The following is a 22,892-nucleotide window of genomic DNA, read 5'->3' as shown; positions in this document are numbered from 1 at the left end:
TTTTTTTTTCTCCCCCCACGGGCTCAGAGCTAGCGTAGGTCCACAGCCAATTTAAGGTGCTCTGGTATTTTTTGATTGTTTCTTTTAACCAAATAAGGAACCCTGCTTAAGATCTTTGAATACCTTCTTACTATGACTCTGAAGCTACAGTGAAATGACACCTGCCATTTGCAGCAAAGTTTTAGTCCATGTGTCCCTTTAATGATCTTCCTGCCCCATTGGGCTGGGGGGCAGCCCCATGGCTCTGTAGATACCATATCTGCCGGGTTTCCACTTGTTTAGGTGCATTTTATTTTCACAGGCTGAGAAGCTAAACGAAGAGCACAGTCCTGCAAATGAATGCTGCTTAGGGCATTCAGCCTTGTCACTTGGCAGAGTAGGTGGGTTTAGAGTGCATTAGGAGGGGGGATGATGAAGAGGGTATGTGGTTTTGCTTTACTATTTACTGCAGCTTAAATTGGGGAGATCCAAGTGACAAATGAAAACCTTCATCATCATATTACATGATGGTGATGAGAATGGTAGGTTCTAAACAAGCATCCTCTGTTCCAAATGAGGGTTTTGGAAAACAGCATTAAGGAAGATTGATATGTAAAAGCTTATGGTCTTGTTCTTTGTATCAGCCCCAAATATTTATTGAAGCTAGGAGAAGAAAAAGCAGACTTTCCTCTTTTCTCTCCCAAACGTGTGATTGTTTAGAACTCAAGTGCAACATCTGGAAGTCAGATATACAGACAGCAATTTATGGAGTGTGAAAGATTTGAAATATTCAGTGTCCTTTAGCGGGAACTCAACTTTCTGGGGCTGCATTTTTTTTCCGGCACAAAGCAGGCAATTCTGAGATCGCCTTTGCCTCTCTGAATTAAACCCTTTGTGCCCGGGTTCCATAAACAATGTGCTTTTTAAACGGGAGCCCCCTCCCGGCCCCAGCTCTTTTCTCCAGCGTGGGCAGCCAATCGGCTGCACGGAGCCGCATTGCTGGAGCACTTTCCATTCTGAGCAGCAACAACGTACTAATTTGATGCACACATGGATGCCTCGCGCACTCTGCAAATTCATCACCAGCATCTTGCATTAGTCATCTGACGGACTGCCAAGTGTTTCATTTTCTTTTCATCTGACTTTATTATTACCACCTCTCTCCTCTCTTCCAAAAACCTCCAAAAACGGGAGAGGGTGGAGGGGGGAAATCCAGCAGAAATCCAGCCCTGCCTTTCTTTCCACACGAGAGCCAGTGAGGGGCTGATAACGCTGCGGATGCGTTGATGGCTTCCTTGCAGAGCGAGACCTGCACTTAACTTGCAGCTGCCTCCTGAGCTGGGTTTCAAGATGTCCACGCCCCGGGTGACAGCCGGCGGGGCGCTGCCCTGTGCTCGGGCGCCGATGCTGAACAGCAGCCTGCAGTGAGAGCCCGCCGCTGCCGCCACCGAGGAGCAACCTAATGGTGCCTGTGCTTTGTTTTAGTTCATCAAATTTCTACGACTCATTAGGCACTTTGCCCCGTGCTCCTCTTCCTCCTCCTTCCGCCTCCCCGCCCTCACCCCTCTATTTTTTTTCTTCCTGTCCCTCGCCGTGCAGCCCTAACTCTGGCTCCCGGTTCCCTTTTGACAGTAACGGCACAGCCAACAAGATGAACGGCGCTTTGGATCACTCAGACCAACCAGACCCAGATGCCATTAAGATGTTTGTCGGACAGATCCCCCGGTCCTGGTCGGAAAAGGAGCTGAAAGAACTTTTTGAGCCTTACGGAGCCGTCTACCAGATCAACGTCCTCCGGGACCGGAGTCAGAACCCTCCCCAGAGTAAAGGTACAGACAGCGGGGACCCCGTGACTGGGGCGGGATTGAGGGGGCCGAGTCGTGGGCATCCCTGGGCGTCGCGGGAGGGAGGACTGTGAGTAGGAGCCAGCCCTCTGCCCCTGTGCCCCGGCGCGACCAGCCCAGCTCCTCCCGGCGCCCCCGCCCGCCTGCCTCCGGGACAGGTGGACGAGCTGGCCTGGGACCAGGGAGGGAGGAGCGGAGGGAGGGCGAACGGCCGCGCCTCTGTCCAGGCGCGTGATTGCTCTCCTGAGGTCACTTTCTAGGCAGCGCAGGCTCTTCTCAGGAGAAGTGACTGCCTCTCTAAGGAATAGCGTTTCTCAGCCTTGCATTTCAGGAGCTAACTCTTTCTACCCCTGCCTTCCTATTATTACCCATGTAATTACAATTGCATTTCACTTTTCCATAGCCTATGGGCATTCTGAAATGCCTTGTAAACAGTCAGTGTGATACCACTGGTGCAAGGAATAAAGGGTACACTTTTAAGAAGGACATCAGTTCTTGGGGTCTAGAGGAGGACCATTAAGTGAAATGTGCCTTTTGGGGCGGGAAGTAGCACCCTAGTGGCCTGAAATAGTTAGCACACTTTCAAAAATGCTTGTGGTTTACGCCCTTACCAGAGGTAAGATTCAAGTGTACAGTCTGGTGGTTGTTACTGCCTCCATTTTAAGCTGAGGGTGATAGGGGGTTGCAATTACTAAAACAGAGAGAGGCCGGAAACCTCTCCGCCAGGTTAAAGCTTCTGTGTATGGGAGTCATCCTTTGTAAGCTCTGTGCAGACTGAATTTAAAATATCTTTGCTGCTGCAACCATTTGGTCTACGTTGATGTTTTAACCTTGCTTTGGTAATTTTGTTCTCTCTCTGTTCTCCATCTCTTGGTCTTTCAACCCAGGGCTCCATCTTTCTCTGGGTCTCACAGTTCCTTTTTGTCTGCACCTTGGGATTTCTGTCTGGCTTGTTTTATTTCTCTATGGCTTCTCGTGAGAGCTCCTGCAAGCTCATTGCTTTGGCTTGTACATACACTTTAGTTACATACTTTTCTCTGAGCCTCTTCCTTACTGTCAAGGTGAAGGCCTGTGACTAAGTAATTGTTAAGACTCTGATGTTCTGTGACTGTGAGAAATGTTGAGCCATCTCTTGTTCCTTATAGTTGTTGAGATCTGCTAGGACTTTTTAGAACCTTTTAAGGAATTTAAAAGCCCCCAGCGAATACTCATTTTATTAAAGTGAACAGACGTGCCTTCAGATTGTGTTCATAAGACTCTCATTTCTATCTCAAAACATATCGTGTAACTGGAGTGTTTTCAAAAGAATACATACAGAATTTTGTCACCACAAACCCGATTCTCTCATAATTTGAAAAATAGAAAATTAGATATCTAAAAATCAGTAGGATTAAAAACATCCAGATTAGGGCACTATTAAGAATGCTTATTAATCATATTCTTGAGTTAATTACTTACATGTTTTCTAAATGGAGAAGACTAGAATTTTTTAATACTTAGCTTTCATAGTATTCTACTGGGGAAAGGCAGTATAAAGCCCTGGACTGGAGCTGAGTTAGCCAATAAGGACCCTCCCACCATCTAGGATGGTACCCACAGAAAACTAGGCCAGAGGCAGTAAACTAGTGCTTTAGAGCAGTAACCACAGTTCACCCTTGACTAGGAAAATAGGCCTCCAAATTTCAGTTTTCCACCATTTTTGAAAATGACATCTGACTTAATGATCAGAGCTTATTTATTTTTACGATGCCTGGTTACTCGCATTTTAGCTTTTGATTACACGTCTTGCCTTAGCCAAAAAGACTTTTCTCTCAGTCAAGTAGGTATTGTGCATGGCCTAGTTCTACCTATTTCTCTCTTTTTCCCAATGTTCCTCTGAGCAATATCTTTACCAGGCTGTTGAAGAATATACATTTTGATAACTTCATTCACTAGGTCTTAGAATAACTTCATTGAAATAGTTTGCATAAATCCAGAGTCTTGGAGGGGAAGGAAGGCCTGATGTGTAAACGAACTTTTCCGAGCACACGCTGTGTACCAGCTCCTATGTTAGGAGCTTTCCTTATGTTCTCTCATTTAGTTCTTACTGAAATCCTGAAAGTAGATGGTATTAGTCACATTTTACAGATGAGAAAACTGAGGCTGAGAAAAAGTTAAGAAATGGAGCCCAGTTTACCCAGCTAGCAAGTGGCAGAGTAGAGACTTGAGCACAGTCCATCTGTCTTCATGTGCTACACCATCTTGCCTCTCAGTGAGATAAGGCCACAAACAAGCCTTGGTCTGCTCCATTTCAGGACTTAGGTCAGATGCCTTCTCCTTTACCAAAGAATTCCCCAAGTGAAAGGAAGGAATTTTGCCTTTTCAGGGCAGGGTTGATTTTGTTTCTGTCTTTGTGTATGGTTTTTATACTCATGGGTTTAGATTGTACATCACTCCAACTTATGGTATCATGGGATAGAAGTTACAGATGAAATCATTCAAATCTTACCTTTGGAAATATAGGTCAATTCCCATTACCGTGAGCTCCAAGTCTCACATCAAATATTGCTTGAAGTATGTGGGCTGTCAGCCAAAGCTTGAAAGGGTTTTTGTTATACAGACATCTCTGTTGTAACGGGATTTGTTGTGATGGGATTTGAGCTGTATAATGACATTCCTCTCGGGGGATTACAGCCCGTAGCTGCTTACGTATAGACAGCAACAACCAGCACTTTTCTTTACATTGATACCTATGTATGCCTTACGTTATTTCCCTGGTCGTATGTAAAATAGGACCTCACGTTTACGTTGGTCCTGACTCTGTCAGCGGAGTACAATTATCCTGTTTCCTCAGGGCTGATGTCAGAGCCTCAGAAATTAGAATCTTGGAGGCTCTTTCTAAAGATGGTTTAAATTTTCTAAGCAAAGCTTTTGGAGTGACCTTACTGATAGCGATGGTTCCAAGGAAAGACAAAATCAGGCTATTACCTAATCCAAGTGAGTTAGCTTTTTTTCTCACTTTGCATCTGAGGTTCTATTTAGTCTTGAGGCATAGAAACTTTGTTCTGTTTTTGAAATCATCCTTTACGAGTTAGCGTTTAAGCTGTGGATTTCTTCTCCCTGTAAACGTGTGTGTTGATCAAGCAGGCTTGGCAACCCTGGGAAACCTAGCTAAGTGAACTCTCCCGCCTACTAGGACTTAACGGAGAGGATGTTTTATTCAGTGGTTTTTTTGTCAAGTCTCTGTGTGGTGAGAAATGCCAGGTAGTAGTTAGGAGCATGGCCTTTGAAGTCAGACAAGCCTAAATTCAATTTCTGGCCCTGTCTCTTCCTGGGTGTTGGCCTTGAGCACATGACTTAATCACGTCTGAAAATGAAATAGGGTTGCTGAGATGAAGTTATGTGCTCTGCACAGAGCTGGAATACGGCAGGAGCTTGTTGTCATGATGGTTGTTATTACAGTTATTGTTATCATCATTGTCTCCAAGAACTTCACGTCTAATAGGGACAGTGAGGCCAGCACACAGGTAACGATAATATAAAAGAACGTGAGATAAGACTAAGTAAGAAAGAGATGAGCGTATTTGAACTATGGAAGTTCCGGGGAGGAATGAGTAACTTGGAGCTATGGAGATAGGAAAAGATGGCCTGTTTCCCAAATCTTGGGGAGAGGGGAAGGATTTCAATAAGTAAAGAAAAATGTTGAGCGTTACAAGTGGATGGACTGGCCCGATTCAGGCGTGGAGATGAGAAAACGCAGGGCAAATTCTGGGAACTATGGATTCTCCCGAAGTTCAGAGAAAATGTGAAATATATGAAATGAAATGGAACAGAGGAAGGTCACAATGCCTAGAAATAAAGGCTAGGACCAGTTCTTAGAGGGCCTTAATTCTCCGAATAAAATATTTTAATTTTATTTGTTGGACAATGGAGGCTCCGTGAAGGTATTTTAGCAAGGGGAAAAGGAGCTGGGAGACTGGTGAACATGTTGACTTGTCTTGACAAGTACTTGCAGCCTGAACAGAGACGCTGTCATGACAATGGAGAGGGAGGAGCTGAGCGATACAGACATCACAGTGGTGGAAGGAAGGGGACTTGTTAACTAAATTGGGGCAGTGATGGCCAGGAGGTTTTGGTTTAACCAGGAGAAGTGGGAAAGCAGTCAGCAATGGTGGGAACAGGGAAGGAGAGGAATATTAAGTTCAGTTTTGATTGTGTTGAGTCTGAGGTGCCACAGAAGAATCAAGAAGGATGTGGGCCAAGAGGAGCCATTAGATTTGGTGACTGGGAGGGCTTGAGAATTTCAGAAGGATAGCTGAGGTCACGGTGAGGAGAGGGATTGTGCAGGTATACATGTGGAGAAATAAGTGCAGACTCCCCTTTCTAGCAGTCAGATCATGTAAGGAAAGAGAGCTTAGGTCTAGCTTTTTTTGTCTGTTTTTTTTTGGTGAGGAAGATTGTCCCTGAGCTAACATCTGTGCCAGTCTTCCCCTATTTTGTATGTGGGATGACACCACAGCATGGCTTGACAAGTGATGTGTAGGCCATGCCCGGGATGCGAACCCATGAACCCCAGGCCACCAAAGCAGAGCCTGTGAACTTAACCACTACATCATCAGGCCAGCTCCTTTTTTTTTTTTTTTTTTTAAAGCAAAAGATAAGATAGAGCAAAAGGAGAGAGTGAAGTGTAAGGAAGACAGGAATCAGAGTCCTGGAAGAGACGACAGGAGCAGTTGAAGAGTGCCTATAAAAGGGTGGAAAGATGCTTCACCTGAGACAGCAGGGCAGTTTGGGGGAAGTCACAACACAGCATGGGGGGAATAGACAATACAGATCCCGTTGGTCTTCTCAGTAGACAGCACATTGCTGAGAAGGCTGGGCAGCGTTGAAGACTTAAGGAGAATGGGAAAGGTTTAAAACGATACTTTGGAAAGTCCAGTTGAGGAAAGAATCACAGGATTATTGAACAGCTTGAGAGCCTGGTTACACTTAGGTTGTGTCAATTTAGAGCTGAGCCTGATGGTTGTCGTTCTGTGATTTTCCATCCGTGAGTGAGCAGAGAAACAGAATCAGAGGGAACCGAGCGTTGGTGATGACCAAGACAGACGTGGTAGAAGGTCAGGAAGGGCGTTGACTGTGTTAGAATGTCCCCTGAGATCTAAGATAGGGAAGCTGATAAAGGCTGGTCTGGGAGGAGAAGGGGGAGTCGAGGGGTTGGAGATGGTGAACGAGGTGTGGGGGAAGAGGTGGCAGGTATGGAGATTGTTCAGTGAGACCAAGGAACCCCTAAGTGGGACGCAAAGTGTGTGCCTTGGATCATGACTCTGCTACTATTTCAGTTTAATCAAAATTATAATGCAGGATCATAGCACCCTGAAAAAGCTTACTCTATAATGAATGTTGGTTACATTTTTCTAAGCTCAAGTGGTTAGGTGGTGGTATCCTGATTTTACAGGAAGGAGAACTGAGGAGTCTGTGCTAAGCAACTAGAAAAAAAATCCTTTAGCATTTGAGATTGGAGGGTAGAAACAGACCCCCGGTCCTAACCCAATGCCTGTTTGGTTGCATTTTGACCATCTCTCTTTGGCGACTTCTCAGCCAAAAGAGAACTAGAAATGAGAAGTGGCTTGTGTCAACTGTCTCTACAAACCCACAGGCCTGAAGGGCAAAACTTCCTTTTTTCTAGAAATGTGCTCAGAGGTCATGGCGTAACTGTTGTTCAGCTGTGGTCCTTCCAGTGCTAAAGAGCCCGGAGTGTTCTGGGTGGAACAAAAATTAAATTTATGGCTCCTCTGGGAAGGATTATTACCTTTAATTTTCAAAAGAGCAGCTTTTGGAGTGGTTTTGGTGCTGGTGCCATTTCAGCTTCTCGTCGGTCAGGCTGCAGTTAGGGTGATGCTGGGGACTGTTCTGGACAGCAGTTTGCCTTGAATCATTTGGTCCTCATCCCCTCCTCCACCGATCTTACACTGTGACAGAATATGAGTCGCTTCTTTCCTCCTCGGAGCCTTTACTTCAGTCTTCAAGAATTCATTAATAAAATCTAGGTTTGTCCTAACGTCTTCCCAGTTCACCACAGTGGAAAATGCGCTTTCTCACTGGAGAATGAGATTAGATGGGTGGGGAATGGACAAAGAGAGGCAAGAAGGAGAAGGAGAGAGCTGAAAGCCACCAAAACCTGATTTTACTTATTTCAGAGTTGGGCAGGAGGACAGCCCTGAGTCCAGAATGTTCTTCTGGCTCTTAGAGAATGAGAGCAGGCCCTGGAGTCAGGAGACTTGGAGCTGCTATCTGTTATCTGAAGCCAGTTTAGAGAGCCGGCCTCCGTGTCTTTATCCTTGCAATAGCGATAATACCTACCGCAGAATTTGCGTGTTCAGTGAGAGAACAAATGTGAATGCCGCTAGTATGGTCTAAAGGCAGTTGATAATCTCAGAAGATTTATTCTTCTTCAAAATGTGAAGAAAGGTTTGTGAGGAACACCTTCGATCTTTTCCTTAAAGGGCTCATGTTGGAGGACTGGGGTGGGGGCAAAGAGGTTCATTTTCATGTTTTATGTCCTTTCTTCCTAAAAAACTCTGTCAGAAGCTTCCTTTAAGTGATAGAAATGGACTGGGAGCCAGTTTATTTAAGGGATGCCATCTCGAAGTCTGTAATTGAGAAAGAATTCAAAATGCAGGAAGACGAACCAATTTCACATTTTCATGCGCGCAAGTAGAGGATAGGATTTCTGCCCTAAATTTCTGGAAAACTAGGATTGCTGCCCTAGATTTTCTGAGACAGCCCCAGTTTTGATGGTGCTGCTTCCGTGGCCCACAGGAAAGATGCTTTCATCCTGCATTAATTTTATATTAACAGAAATCACGGTGGAACTCATTGTGACATCCTTCCATTGTCGGCTGACCGAGATCCTACAGGATCAACAGAAAATGCAGTCGTAATTTTCATATTCTCGCAGGCATGGATCCTTATTCACACCCTCCTTGTGAGAGGTAGATTCATTCGCTCTATCATATGGTTATATTAAAAAATTTCACAATTCATTTTTTTGAAATGGAGTTTTAAATTATTTTGACTTACATAGACTGCACTCGTGGACCTGATTGAGATGAATGAGAGAGAAATGTGAAATAAGGCTCCTTTAAGTAATAGTGAGAAGGAATCCCTTTAAATACCCCGTTCTCTGGTGCTGAGAGACTGGACTGTGCCTGTCTAGCACAGTGCTGAATTTCTGTTTCTTATATCAAAGGCTGGCTTCTACCCTGGCAGATGATATCTATCCTGGGTACATTTTGATCCTTACATCTCTGGAGGGAAAAAGAGGAAGAAAGGGAAGGAGAGAGATACAGAAGACACACAGAGAGCCAATATCAAAGAAGAAATGAAATTACTGAAGGTTGCTTCTAACCATTTTGTTTTCTTCTCCTCTGTCCGGACATCAGCTGGCCCCCAGTCCTCTCGTCCCGGTAGATTGGCATTTCTGGAATTAAAGGAGCAAAGGGATAAAAGCCTCTGGACAAAAGGAGAACAGACTTTTTTGGTAGGAATTTGACATGAAAAGTAAACCCAGGGTTTCATGGCTTATGTCTGTTTGAGTCCCTCCAACACATATTGAAAAAGCTAAGTCTGGGTGTTCTCACAATTCACATTTCCCATTGATTCGGTTACAGCTTGCCTGCCTAACAGTCTTACTTTCCTTTTTATTTGCACCCAAAGAGATTTCTCCACATTAGAGACGCTCTGCCATTGGTTACGCAGTTATACCACTCTGGGTCACCATACTGTGGGTCGGTCATTATGAAACCAGTCTTTGGAAATGAGAAGTCCAGTTTCCTAGCCAGAAAGAGAAGTCTTCTCTTTGGGCTTATGCTGTTAGTTACTCTGAAACACACATGCGTTTCCTCCAAGTTGCCTTAGCATGCCCGCCCTCCCTTACATAATGACTTCTACTCCTAAGACCCCAGATAGTAAGGCAGTCAGGTTGAAAGGTTTCCTTTCTTCCATCTTCAAACTTTGCTTCTAATGAAAATTTAAAATTAACCATTGTTAAGTTATATTTTTAGAAGTGTTCAGAATGCTAGCGTTAGAAATATTTTAAAAATCATTAGATGCCTTGCAAAGTTTATTATCTTTAATAATTCCAACCATGGTAAAAAAAAAAAAGTACAATGATGTTAGCAGAATTGGTACCCTTTTGCTTATCTTGTGTTTCTAGATTCTTAAAAGATTGAATTTTCATCCTTGGATGTATGGCCCCTGATGCTAACAAAATTTAGGCATGAGGTCTTGGGTTCTTTGCTCCTTGATCAGATTTCACTGATCCTGAGACCATCCATTCTCATGCTTTGCTTTCTGATATTGGAGAGCCCAAACCTCTTACTGGAACAACTCTCCCTCCAGTCAGACATAAGTGTGTCAGGATGTATCATGAATAAATGCAGAACAATCATTGGGATCTTCAAAACCATTGGAAGCTAAAAAGGGATGAAAAGAGAATTGGCCATATGGGAGAAAGTAGAAACTAAGCTAAAATAATGTAATTTAGCCACAGATTGGTAGGAGTTTATGTGCTTTGGTAACAAAAATGATGGATGATGCCACGTTAGCTGTCAGGACAGTTAGTCAAGAGAATTGAAAATGTTCTGGCCCGTACTGTGAAATTCACTGGAAAATCAGTTAGACATTAGGTATCTCAGTGTTACATTAGGTATCACGCTAGAGAAATTTGCAGTGAGCTAGGCCAATTAAATATATTAGAGAGTCAGAGTCTTGAATGTCTTAGGATATTTTCAAATCTGCTTTGATGAGTACATGTGATGGAGAAGGGAACGCAGGAAAAAAGCATATGTGGAATGATGGGTTATGATGAACTTGGATTTCACAAGGCCTCTTTTCACTCAGTCACATAGACAGACAAATATATAGCGAGCAGAGAAGCAGGTTTTGCTATAAATGGAAAAGGGAGCTGGTTAGCTGAACAGGGGCAGGTTATAATGGTGAAAACTAATGGGTTCGAGAGAATGGGGATGGCAATTGAGACGCCACAAGAATGGTATTAGGATCGATATTTTTTCACTCTCTATGTAAATTACTGAGAAAGATGCTCCTAATCCAGTATCCACGTTCTGGTATTTATTCAAACTGGAGAAACCCAATTGGAGAAATACACTTCGAACCGTCATCAGTTTGAAGCTTAAAGGAATATAATTTCTTTAGACTTCCATTAGAGGATCATAAATTGGAATTGGAGAAATGAATTGAAGGATTGAAAGAGAATATCCACGTGTCACACGCTTTAATTGACCTAGAATCTGATCATTCTAAAATATTTTGGGGTATGTTAGGCCTCTGTAGGACAAGTTCACAGCCTAACCTGCATGTGGCTTGAGACTGATCTCTGCATGGTAGACTTCAGTGTCGTCTGCAGTGTTCAGAGTCTCTTGCCAGCTAAGTCCATGAATTGCTACACTTTTGTTGAGTTCTTTTTCGTTTTACTTGGGAGGAAAAATGCTTCCCAAACTCCTATAGTTTAGTGGAAACTCCTACGCATCATAGACATGTAGAAAGTCGTGAAAACATTAGGGACAGCGAGGAGAATAAGAAATAAGGCCTTCAACAAGTGGATGGTCAAAACGGCCCCCAAAATGCTAAACGTTACAAATGAAGATACCCGACGCCAAGTGTTAAGAAGAGGTAATTCACCACGTTTCACAGAGAACTTTCTCGCCCCTATCTAGGCCACTGTGCCCAATATTAGGAAATGCTATTGAAGTTGTATCAAGGAGATGGAGGCGTTCCAGAGGACAGCAGCATGAATCGCAGAGGTCTAGGAAGGTGAACCCATATGGAAAGCTCTAGGAGGTCAACTTAAAAGACCTGAGAGCATTGAGTCACAAGAATGAAAAGAGGGAAAAGCTGTAGCAAACATAAAAAGAGGGATTGTGCTCTCAAAAAAAAAGTTAGAAGAGAATGTGATTGAAGTTTTAAAGATGCCAAAGTGCAGAGGGAGCCTATATATAGATGAGCTCTTTCAATTAATGCTAAACCGCAGGAGTCTGCTGTGTATACTTAAAATGTTGGAACGGCAGGCAAAGTGTAGAGTTGGAGCCAAACTTTGACACAGAAGAGGTGCTGAACTTAGAGAACTTGATGAAAGTTAAGGAGATGGTGGGGGCAGCTAACCTACAGTCCGCAGGAGTGGACCTCTGGCCAGCGCTTTCGTGTGGCTTCATGCTTGTTTCTTTTATAACAGGATTTGGAGCTTAGGGTAGCCTTGAAAGCTCTGGGTCCCATTTAATGTGGAATTTAACGTAGAATAGAAAAGATGAAAGATGTGGCCCAGAGAGTTAACAGAGTGTTTACCAAAGTACCGGTCACGTGGCAATAACCATTTATCAGTGCCTTCTGTGTGCAAGGCATTGTACTTAATGCTGAGAATATAAAGGTGAACAGCCATGGTCTTTTGTCCCAAAAGGAGAAAAAGAATTGAGTGGTATTAAAGAGAGGGCTGCCATAAGTTCTTTTGAAATGTAAAGCCAGCTTTGGGTTGGCAGTGTCCACTTTGCGCGCGCGCACGTGTGTGTGTGTTGTGTTTTTGGAGAACAAACTCAAGAGGCCCCTGAGCAGAGAATCCTGTGCTGTTCACATGGTAAAGGTGAAGTGAGAGAGTTAGGGGGACCCAAGGTCATGTGATAGTAGGAGTCTGACGTTTTTTCTCTCAGCGACATACCCCATATGTCGTCTTTCCCCTTTTTCTTCATTTTTAGTTTTCTTTCTTCTTTCTCTGCCCGGTAGGGAGGTTAAGGCAAGTAGAGGCTGAAGTTTCAGTAAATGAATCTTTCTGAGGAGTCTTTGTTAAGTCTAAGGATGTGCAGTTTGCAGTGCTCTTGTTAGCGTAACTAAGATGGTGGTGGTGTGCCAGCTGGCCCTCACCATCCTCTTTCAGTATGCCACCAGTCCTGCAGGACAGCATCAGGCCCTTAGCTCATGGATCTAGATCCAGTTGATACTACAGAGCAGCTAATAGCCTGAACCCTCATGGGAGGTGTGGGTGTACATGTGTACGACCCACACACACGTATGTTTTAAACTTTGTGGTAATTCGAAGTTAGTTTATTTTTTTGAACACCGTTTCTTCAAATGGATGTGTTCTTGCCTATGTGGTAGTCTTCTGAGGAATAAATTATTTATAGAATATTGAATATAAATTGCCTGGTGTGCAGTGCCTGGCATATGCTGGGGACTGAGAAGAGGGTAGTAGATGTAGACAAAGAAGACAAAAGTGAAAAAATGGCAGCAGTAACGGTGTCTGATTTTGTAAGGTATATGTTTTAGGAAGGGTTGTGGGAATTTTTTTTTGTAATTTTTGTCCGTGGAAACTTTCTAATCCTTCTTAAGTAGTTTGCTAGAAAATTTTGCACCCAATTTATTTATTTATTTTTTATTTATTTATTTTTTGAGGAAGATTAGCCCTGAGCTAACTGCTGCCAATCCTCCTCTTTTCGCTGAGGAAGACTGGCCCTGAGCTAACATCCGTGCCCATCTTCCTCTGTGTTATATGTGGGACGCCTGCCCCAGCATGGCGTGCCAAGCGGTGCTATGTCCGCACCCGGGATACAAACTGGTGAACCCCGGGCCGCTGAAGCGGAATGTGCGCGCTTAACCGCTGCACCACCGGGCTGGCCCCTTGCACCCAATTTAAATCGGCGTTATGTGGGGCAAGGGGAGGACATGGTAGAATGAGGCAGGGGAGGGACAGTCTATAAAGACCAATGGTCTCTGGGCAAAGAGTGTAAAAGTGGGCAGGACAAATATTTGAAACTGAGAATCAGAGACTGCAGAGGGCCTGCTACAGATTCCAAACCTAAGTCATTATTCAGAGTTCTTGAACCTAGTGTCCCCGGCCCTGAGGACAGCACACTCTTTCAGAATAATCAGATGTCTCATTATCTTACTTGGGCCCAGATTTCCATGGACATTGTATGGTAACTATAGGCCTTACATCATATTGCTCAGCACACCGGAGTGTGTTTAATATCGTTATTAGACTTTCTGTTTGACAGTTTTCACGTTTGGTTTAGTTTTTTCTTTGGCACACAGACCTTTCTGCACGGTTTGTTGCAAGTGGACATTGCGACTAAACTACCGTCAACAAGGTGTTACTTTTGAGTTATTTTTCAACGTTTATTGCGGTTCCTTCCTTCTCTTTTACATAGCCTCTCTCCTTACCAGCTGCGCTCAGTTTTGAAGATGGTCAGTTGGCATTAGAGAGGTGCTCTGTGACCCACTAGTAGAGCGATGTTTACTGACTTTGATGGTAGCCATCTCCAAGCATCCTGAACTAACCATCGTCAAGATCATTTTCACACAGAGGCTAGTTCTTAACCCACCCCTATACCCTACCACCTGTACCCTGTTTCAGAAGCCTAGAGAGCAGCTCATTTTGAACACAGTATCATTAAGATAATTATTAGAAGAGTCACAACTTTGAAAAGGAAATAAGTACGTTAACCAACATTAGCTTTCATACCCATTAACATCCTTCTCTAAAAAATAATCGTCTTACTAAGGCCTCCTTATTGGGGACTTACATTCTGTTCAGTAGAAGTCTTGTACTAATTGTTACCAACTCTGAATAGATTTTCTTAGTGTAGTATATGGTTAATGCAGCCTAATAAAAGATGTAAAGTTGTTATTTTTCACTGTCTGTGTTGCTTCTTGAAGATTCTCCGAGTCAGGTTAGTTGGTGTTTGTTTTTTGTTTGTTTATGTTTCTGTGCGTGAATTTTTTAAAAAGAATTTTAGGTCATTAAAAAGAGGATGTGAACCAACTTGTTTGCAAGAGTTAAGAAAAATCAATGGAAAAGCATTGCTGAATATATACACTCCTGCTGTGCTGGAGGCATACCTTTTCTCTGCACTTCCATTAGGCTGAGAGCAAACAGACCCACTTAATTTCACTCTCTAGATGGAATCGAATACCTCAACAGCCAAAGGCAAATAGGGCTTTTGTTTTTTTAGTCCTCTATAAAATGCTCATTAGGAGCTGGCCTGGTGGTGTAGTGGTTAAGTTCATGCACTCTGCTTTGGTGGCCCAGAGTTTGTGGGTTCGGATCCCAGGCATGGACCTACCTACACACTGCTCCTCAAGCCATGCAGTGGCAGCGTCCCACATCCAAAATAGAGGAAGATTGCTATGGATGTTTGCTCAGGGACACTCGTCCTCAAGCAAAATAAAAGGTTCATGAGTTGTCCAGGTAGATAGGACATTTCGAGGTAAAGTACCATTGTTCTTGCCCTTTTTATTTAGGATTCAACAATAACTTGTTCGTTTGGGGTGAGAATGCTAATTAACCCTGGAGAAGTTAAGCAAGACCTTTCTCTGCCCCACGTGCTCGCCCTGATACTGTAATGGAAGCTGCAGAGAGTGTATCCTGGGCAGTTGCAGGCTCCATCAATCCTTGAGTGAAGTCAATATGTCCTGGTGGTAGTCTTCGAAGACAACTATGGTGTGGCTCGATAAGGCAAAACCTAGTTTGTAAAACCATTGCTTCTCTGTAGGATAAATGAGACGACATCTGAGAAGTGCTTCGAGGTGTTTGTAAGGGTTAGACGGATCGATTAACATCAAGTCCTCCTCTCAGAACTGCTGCCATACTACCTACCATCATCCGTCAGGCTGGCTTCAGCTCGACTGAGTAAGCAGCCTGGTTCTGCAGAACAAGGAAATGTGATTTCCATGCCCAGTCCTCTCTCCTCTTTGCCAACTAGGCTGCTGAGTATGATGCTCTCTTTGTGAAGTGGACATCTGTCTAATGGGAACTGGATTGTGACCACCAGTTCATTTTACGCAAGCCACCGTACAGCTGCCAGATGGTGAGGGGTCGTAGCTATTTTGCGAGTCCATTATGGGTTGTGTTCCACTCTAGAGGTGGGACGTTGATGGGGTCCTTCCACCTAGCCCACGTCCCTGCAGGGCAGTGCTTCCAAGAGCCAAGACTTTGCTCTAATCTCTTTGAAGGAAGAAACAGACTTAAGAAAAGGTAATGAATAAGTTAGGGACATTTTTTTTTTTAAATCGGGTCTTTTGGGTTTTCCTCTCTACTTAATTGTTCTCTAATCCATACTTGGGAGCACAGTTTTTAAGTGGGACGTGTCAGCCTTTTATTGCCACAGATTAAACTCCAGGGCAAATAAAATTGTGACAGCTTCAAGGCGAAAGGAAGAGTTGCCATCAAATGGCAGAGCTTGATTGTGGAACCCAGACTAATCAGGAGTTGGAGGGCCTGCCACGTATCTTTGGGATGCTCTGCCGAGAATGCTCAGAAGATAAGCCAAGGGCCTGCCATGCTGTGGCTTTCTCTTCCCTGCATTAGCCGAAGAGCTGCATGAGGATGTGTAAAACTATTGGTCAGACTGCCCTAGCGACACGAAATGCTGTGTTGACACATATTCCATCACGTGCTGGCAATGAAAATGCTGTATTTTTAGAACACTTTCAAAGCGAGGAAACCGTTAAGCCATATCGCATCCTCCCTTGCCCTCTGGCCACTTCCCCCCTCCCCCAGGAAAGTGGCCCCCAGTTTATAAAAGAGGAACCTGAGACAAAGATTAAGTGATATTTTGAGCAAGGCTGATAATGCTGGGGAAAATTGCTGATCTAGTCTTAAAAACCGAACACCTCCTTCGGAGTCACTTTTAATGCTTCCACTTCTTTTACCTAAACCATGTGTGTTCCACATGACCTGGAATCTAAGCCTTAATATTGTATGTGGAGTTCAAGAGACAACTTAGTCTCCCATTTTCTTTCCCGGCATTCATTCAAATAAAAATAGGCACATACAATACTGTACTGTAAAAATCAAAGCTCCAGGCACACTTTGAAAATCTTTTGGAATTTTAACACTTATTTTCATGAGTGTCTTTCATGCAGCTAGCTTAAATCACTTGTTAGAAGACTGTGTGTCGTCTCTCTGAAATTGCTGTGCCACGCTCAGTGCCTGGTATGCAGTAGGCATTCAAAATTAGCTACAGGTTGAATGAATGAAGTGAATACTGCCTCTTTAAGATCCAACGCCAACTTCCCCATTTTTATAGAGTTGCTGCTGAGAAGCAGAGAGAGGCTTTCCTTCCTTATGTGTTGAGTAGCTTACTTGCTGGGCGGCGGGCAGTGTAAGGTGTGGCCTGTGTCCACAGGGTGCTCAGTCTGCTGGGGGAGCTGTGAGGTGCACAGGGGCTGTGTGTGTCCTGGTGTGTGTGTATGATGGAGGGAATCTATAGCATCCTTCCTCTTTTTCCCTGAAAGCTCTCTGATCGGTTAAAAGTTAAGAACAACAGCAGTGTACAAATACGGGGAAGGACATCAGAGCTGTCCAACTTGTATAGCGTCCTGCCAGGTTCATGCTAAAAATCCAGCTTTCAACTAGGAAAGCTTACGAGGTGTTGGGAAAGGCTGCGCCCCGCCTTAGCCCTCAGTGCTGGTTGCAAGATAAAACTCTTTCACTCTGTCCCTGGAGTCCCCCAGGCATCTCTCTGGGCACCCCAAAATATACAGGGCTGAGGAATTTCTCACATGAGACTCTATTTATTCACCTGCTGATGGTCCTCAGTAATTTGGGATCAGAAGGAAAAAAAAAAAATAGATCAGGCAGATGAAAGAGTTGTATAGATTGTCAAACTCCGCACACATGTGAGGTGTGATGCTTAGGCATGTCTCTTCCTGGTTGGGCTTGATCTCCATGCCTTGTTTAGCTTTTGTTTACCTTTTGCCTCAAAGGAAATGCCAGCTTCCAATAAAACCCGGGTGGAACGGGACAGTGGTAGAATAAAGACAGTGTGGTTCAGTGGTTAGGAACAGGCCTTGGCGATAAAGTGCCTAGTTTCTGACCCACCTCTCCCGCCTGCTTTCTTTGTGACCCAGAGCAAGTTACCTGACGCAGCTATGCCTCAGTTTCTTCATCTGCAAAGTGAATAGGACTGTTCTGCAGATTCAGTGAGAGCATGGACATAGAGCTCTCAGAACGGCGTCTGGCACACAGTAAGCTGTTAGTATTCTGAGTCTCTTCTAGATAAGAAAATGGAAGCAGAGCGAGGTTAGGTGAGCCGGTACCGTCTAACTCTGTCTCCCAGCAACACCTCGGCATATGGCCTGCGTTCAAAACACATCAGCCTTTCAGTAAAAGCAGGGTCAGTGTTCAGTGTATTGACGATAATAATAATAACAATTAATGCTTATATGGAGTACTTGCTATGTGCCAGGTCCTATTCCAAGGGTTTAATGAACGTTATCTTGTAATGTATGTCCTCGCAATAGTCCTATCAGGCAAATACTGTTTCTTCTGCCCATTTTACAGCTGAGAAGACTGAAACTTACAAGGCAAACACATCTCCATAAGTGGCAGGCATGGAATTTGAAGCTGCATAGTTTGCCTGTAGAATCCGTACTCCTGACCATTCCACTGTCCTGCCTCAGGGGTGCCCACAGCACTCGGGGGGTATGCCTATGCTTGATATTTATGATTATTCAACTGAAATTTTCACTGCAGAATGCATGCTCTTCTGGAGTGTGCATTGTCTTTGCCATCTCTGTGCGCCTACCCGTTAGCACCATGCGTGGTAACCAACAGGTGCTAAATGATGTTTGTTGCACAGTACTGAATTATTCCCTGAACACTCCTTGGGTTTCGGCTCCTGTGCCTGAGTCCTGCCCATTTCCTCTACGTGGAGGTATTATTTCTTCTTCTTCCCAATTCTGGTTGTTTATATCTTGGCCTTTCAACGTCTAGTGCAAACACCATTTCATCCTTAAAAGGCTCCTTCTGGACACCCCATCAGAGAGTAATGTCCCACTCCACTGGCACTGTGTACGCTTTGCACCGTGCACAATGCTCTCCGTGCCATGCTACAACTGGGGATGCCCTGGTATTATTGACCTTGAAGCTTCTTGCAAGCAGGAGCTGTTTTAGCCAATCGGTATATACCTTATAGAACCTCATAGAACTTAATACAGTGCCTTAAAACTGTAATAAACATTTGTTGAGTGAGTGATTGCAAAGCATCCAAGAGAAAGGGAAATTTTTTCCCACTTGTCCATTCTACCTTTTTTTCTTTCCCTGGCACGGGGAAATGGAGCGCCCCATTGCATCCCTGGTTTTGAATCAGCTGGTGGGCACTCTATGGAGCATGAAAAAATATTGTTTCAACTGAAGCAGCGGAAGGAAGAGAACCATTTTAGGGTGTCACTATAGTGTGAAAAGCTTTGACATTTAAGATAAAATAAGGGAGGAGAAAAACAGTTCTCTCTGTAGTTGGAGTCTCTTGCCAGTAAAGGCCTTGAGCCCTCGCCACAGTGTGCTCACCTGAAAGGCCGGCAGACTTACAGATGTTTGCTTTGGCTCTGTTGTGAAGAGCTGCACTGCCGTGCTCAGGAACGATTCCATTCTGGCAGCAGGGGCTGGTTAACCGAGAAGGGGACAGTAAATGGAGAATGACTTATAGGTCTTAGCCATTTCTAGTTTCTTAGATCCTGTGGTGCGCATTGCCTTGTCCCTTCCAGTTTTCATCCACCACTGTATTCATGTCGTGCCAGGACACATGGCCTTTTTGTGAAGCCATGAATGATCCCCTTAGGTGAGTGCATTTTTGGGTCTCTGTGAAGGGAGGATCTGGTAGCTTTTACCTCTGGTTGTGATCCTAGAAACTCCTGGAAGGTCACATGTAGGTGAATGGAACACTTCCAGACTCAGGTTTTCTTCCTTCCAGGACTCAGCTTGTAACAGAGGAAAATTTATCCACCCAAGGGGAATGGAGAAGGAGTTTGAAGTTGAAGACAGCATGGAGATTCCAAAGGCTGTGTCTCTTGCCTCTGATTTCTAGTCCCTGGTTTTAAACTGCCCTTGGGAATGAGATGTTCTGCCAGCCTACTCTTCTCTTGGTCGTCCCTGTTGCCGTTAATGGGACCACCTTCCTTCGTGTCTACCAAGCTCAAAATCTTAGAGTTGTCCCGACTCCTGCCTCTCCTCGCCTTCACATCGAAATCTTATGATTTGAATCCTTGTACTCTTACATCTGTTATTTCCATTTCTGCTACTATTTGTACTACTTTCTTAGAGGATTGGAAGTAGCCTTTCAAATGGTCTTTTCCTCTCAACGGCTTTCTTGAGGCATAATTAATATACGATAAACTTCAAATACTTCAAGTGTAAAATTGGGTAAGTTTTAACACATGTATACACCTCTGAAGCCGTCACTACAAACAAAATAATGAACATATCCATCACCTTAAAAATGTCCTTCCGAAACCATTCCTCACTGTTCCCCTCTCCCAAACGGCTGATCTGCTTTTTCTCACTGTATGTTAGTTTCTGTTTCCTAGAATTTTATATAACAACAGGCATACAGTATGGGCTTTTTTTGGTCTGGTTTCTTTCACTCAGCGTAATTGTTTCAAGATTCAGTATCAATAGGTCACGTATATCAGTAGTTCACTCCTTTTGATTGCTGAGTAGCAGTCCATTGAATGGATATACCACAGTATATCAGCTCTCCTGTTCATGGGCATTTGGATGATTTCCAGTTTTTGACTGTTAATGAGTAAAGCTGCTATGAAGATTCATGTACAAGTATTTTGTAGGTTTTTGTTTCTCTTGGCTAAACATCTAGTAGTGGAATGGCTGAGTGATATGGTCGGTGTATATTTAACTTTTTAAGAAACTGCCAAACTGTTTTCTAAAGTGATTGCACCGTTTTACATTCCCACCAGCAGTGCAAGAGAGTTTCTGTTCCCTCACGTCCTCGCCAACACTTGGTATAAGCAGTATTTCTAATTTTAACCATTCTAATAGGTGTGCAGCAGTGTATGTCATTGTGGTTTTAATTTTCGTGTGACTAATGATGCTGAGCATCTTTTCATGTGTTTATTTGACACCTGTGTATCTTCTTTGGCGAAGTATCTGCTCACATCTTTTGCCAATTTAATTTTAATTGAGTTGTTTCCTTAATATAGAGTTGTAAGAGTTCTTGATATGCTCTGTATATGAGTCCTTTATCAGGTCAGGGTTTTGCAAATACTGATTGCCAGTCTGTAGTCTTGTCTTTTCGTTCTCCTAACAGTGTCTTCTTAAAAGCAGAGGTTTTTCATTTTGTTGAAGTCTTATTAATTTGTTTTGTTCCTGATTGTGCCTTTGGCTTTGTATCTAAGAAAGCCTAACTTACAGTCACATACACACACAAAAGAGACAGTTTTACTTCCTTTTTTCAATATAAGTGCCTTTTCTTTTTTTATTTTCCTGCCTGATTGTGCTGACTAAAACCGCCAGTACAGAGTTGACTAGGAGTGGTGAGAGCAGCCGTTGTTATCATGTTCTTGATCTTAGAAGAAAATCATTCTTTTACCATTAAGTATGATGTAAGCTGTTGGTTATTCATGGTGGCCTTTTGTCAAGTTTAGAACATATCCTCCTAATTCCTATTTTGCTGAGCATTACGATCCGGAATGGATGTTGGATTTTGTCAAATGCTTTTTCTGCATCTATTGAGATGATCCTATACTTTTTGAGTTTGTAAATCACATTGATTTTCAGTGTTGAAGTACCTCACTGTTGGCCCCCTACCCCCCAAGCCGCTGATCTGCTTTCTGTCATTGTATGTTTTGAACATGTGTCATTTCTTGCATTGCTGGGAGATAAATCCCGCTTTATCATGATGGACGATCCTTTTGTTATTGGATTCTATTTGCTCAAATTTTATTGAGATTTTTTTGCTTTTGTGTTCAGGAGGAATATCATTATGTAGCTTTCTTCTAATTTCTTCGGCTGATTTGGTTTAATGCAATCCTGGCCTCTTGAGTGAGTTAGAAAGTATTTTCTCCTCTTCAATTTCCTGGAAGAGTTTGTGTTAAGTTGTATTATTATTTCCTTAAATGTTTGTTAGAATTCATCACATAAGTCATCTGGGGCTCAAGTTGTCTTTGTGAGAAGGTTTTTAAGTGCAGATTCAATTTCTTGAGTACCAATAAGGCTATTCAAGTTATATATTTCTTCTTGAGTTTCTCTCCTTCAGAGAATATGTCTGTTTCATCTAAGTGTTCAAATTTATTGGCATAAAGCTGTGTATAATATTCTCCTGTTATCCTTTTAATATCTGTAGAATCTATAATGATGTCATCTCTCTCGTTCCTGATACTGACAATTTGTGCTTTCTCTTTTTTTTCTTTCCTTCGTCTGGCTAGAAGTTTCTCAATTTTATTTGTCTGCTCAAAGAACTTGCCTCAATTTTATTAATTTTCTCTCTTGTATTTGTTTTCTATTTCATTGATTTCCACTTTGATTTTTATTACTTCTTTTGCTTACTTTGGGTTTATTTGCTCTCACTTTCTGGTTTTTTAAGGTGGAAGCTGAGGTCGTTGGTTTGAAATCTTCCTTCTTTTCTAATGAAAGAGTTTAATGGTATACACTTCCCCCAAATTACTCCTTTACCTACATCCCAAATTCTGATATGTTGTCATTTCATTTTCGTTCAGTTCAAAATACTTTCTGATTTCTCTTTTGATTTCTTCTTTGACCCATGGTTATTCAAAGTGTATGATTTAGTTTCTAAATACTTGAGGATTTTTTGGAGATTGTTCTGTTATTAATTTCTCATTTAATTTCATTGTGGTCAGGGAACATAATGGACCTTGAATGGCTTGAAGACTTGTAAATTTATTGAGGCTTGTTGATGCTCCATAATATGACCTATCTTGGTAAATGTCCCGTGTGTGCTTGGAAAGATGTGTCCTGCTGTCCTTGGGCTGAGTGCTCTACAGATGTCCATTTGGTTGATAGCGTTGTGCGTATCTTCTGTATCCTTACAGAATGAGTATCCTATCTCATTCTATCAATTATTGAAAAAGGCTTTTGAAATCTCCAAATGTTATTGTGGATTTTTCTGTTTATCCTTGCAGTTCTGCCAGTTTTTGCTTTATATATTTTGAAGATCTGTTATTTGGTGCATAAGCGTTTAGAATTGTTAGGTCCTCTTGATGAATTGACTCCTTTGTTATTTTGAGGTGACTTTTTTGTTTCTGGTGTCATTCTTTGCTTTAAAATCTACT

At 43.0% G+C, this 22,892-nt stretch overlaps 1 protein-coding gene across 50 annotated transcripts in view; it reads left to right on the top strand.

The window, feature by feature from the left end:
- CELF2 (CUGBP Elav-like family member 2) overlaps positions 1-22,892 on the top strand; it is a 789,986-nt gene that overhangs the window by 624,062 nt on the left and 143,032 nt on the right. For 45 of the 50 annotated variants that reach the window (XM_070255416.1, XM_070255407.1, XM_070255389.1 and 42 more), the window contains one exon: positions 1,612-1,808. In XM_070255416.1, coding sequence (XP_070111517.1) covers positions 1,631-1,808 — 178 coding nt within the window. In that variant the 5' untranslated portion in view covers positions 1,612-1,630. Of the gene's footprint in view, positions 1-699; positions 1,445-1,611; positions 1,809-22,892 lie in introns of those variants that run through there. The other 5 variants (XM_070255406.1, XM_070255415.1, XM_070255410.1 and 2 more) reach the window with 2 other exon arrangements.

The sequence above is a fragment of the Equus caballus genome, chromosome 29, assembly GCF_041296265.1.
Source record: "Equus caballus isolate H_3958 breed thoroughbred chromosome 29, TB-T2T, whole genome shotgun sequence".
NCBI lineage: Eukaryota > Metazoa > Chordata > Mammalia > Perissodactyla > Equidae > Equus > Equus caballus.
Note: the sequence above shows the minus strand (reverse complement) of the source record. Positions and strands in the feature narration are given on the sequence as shown.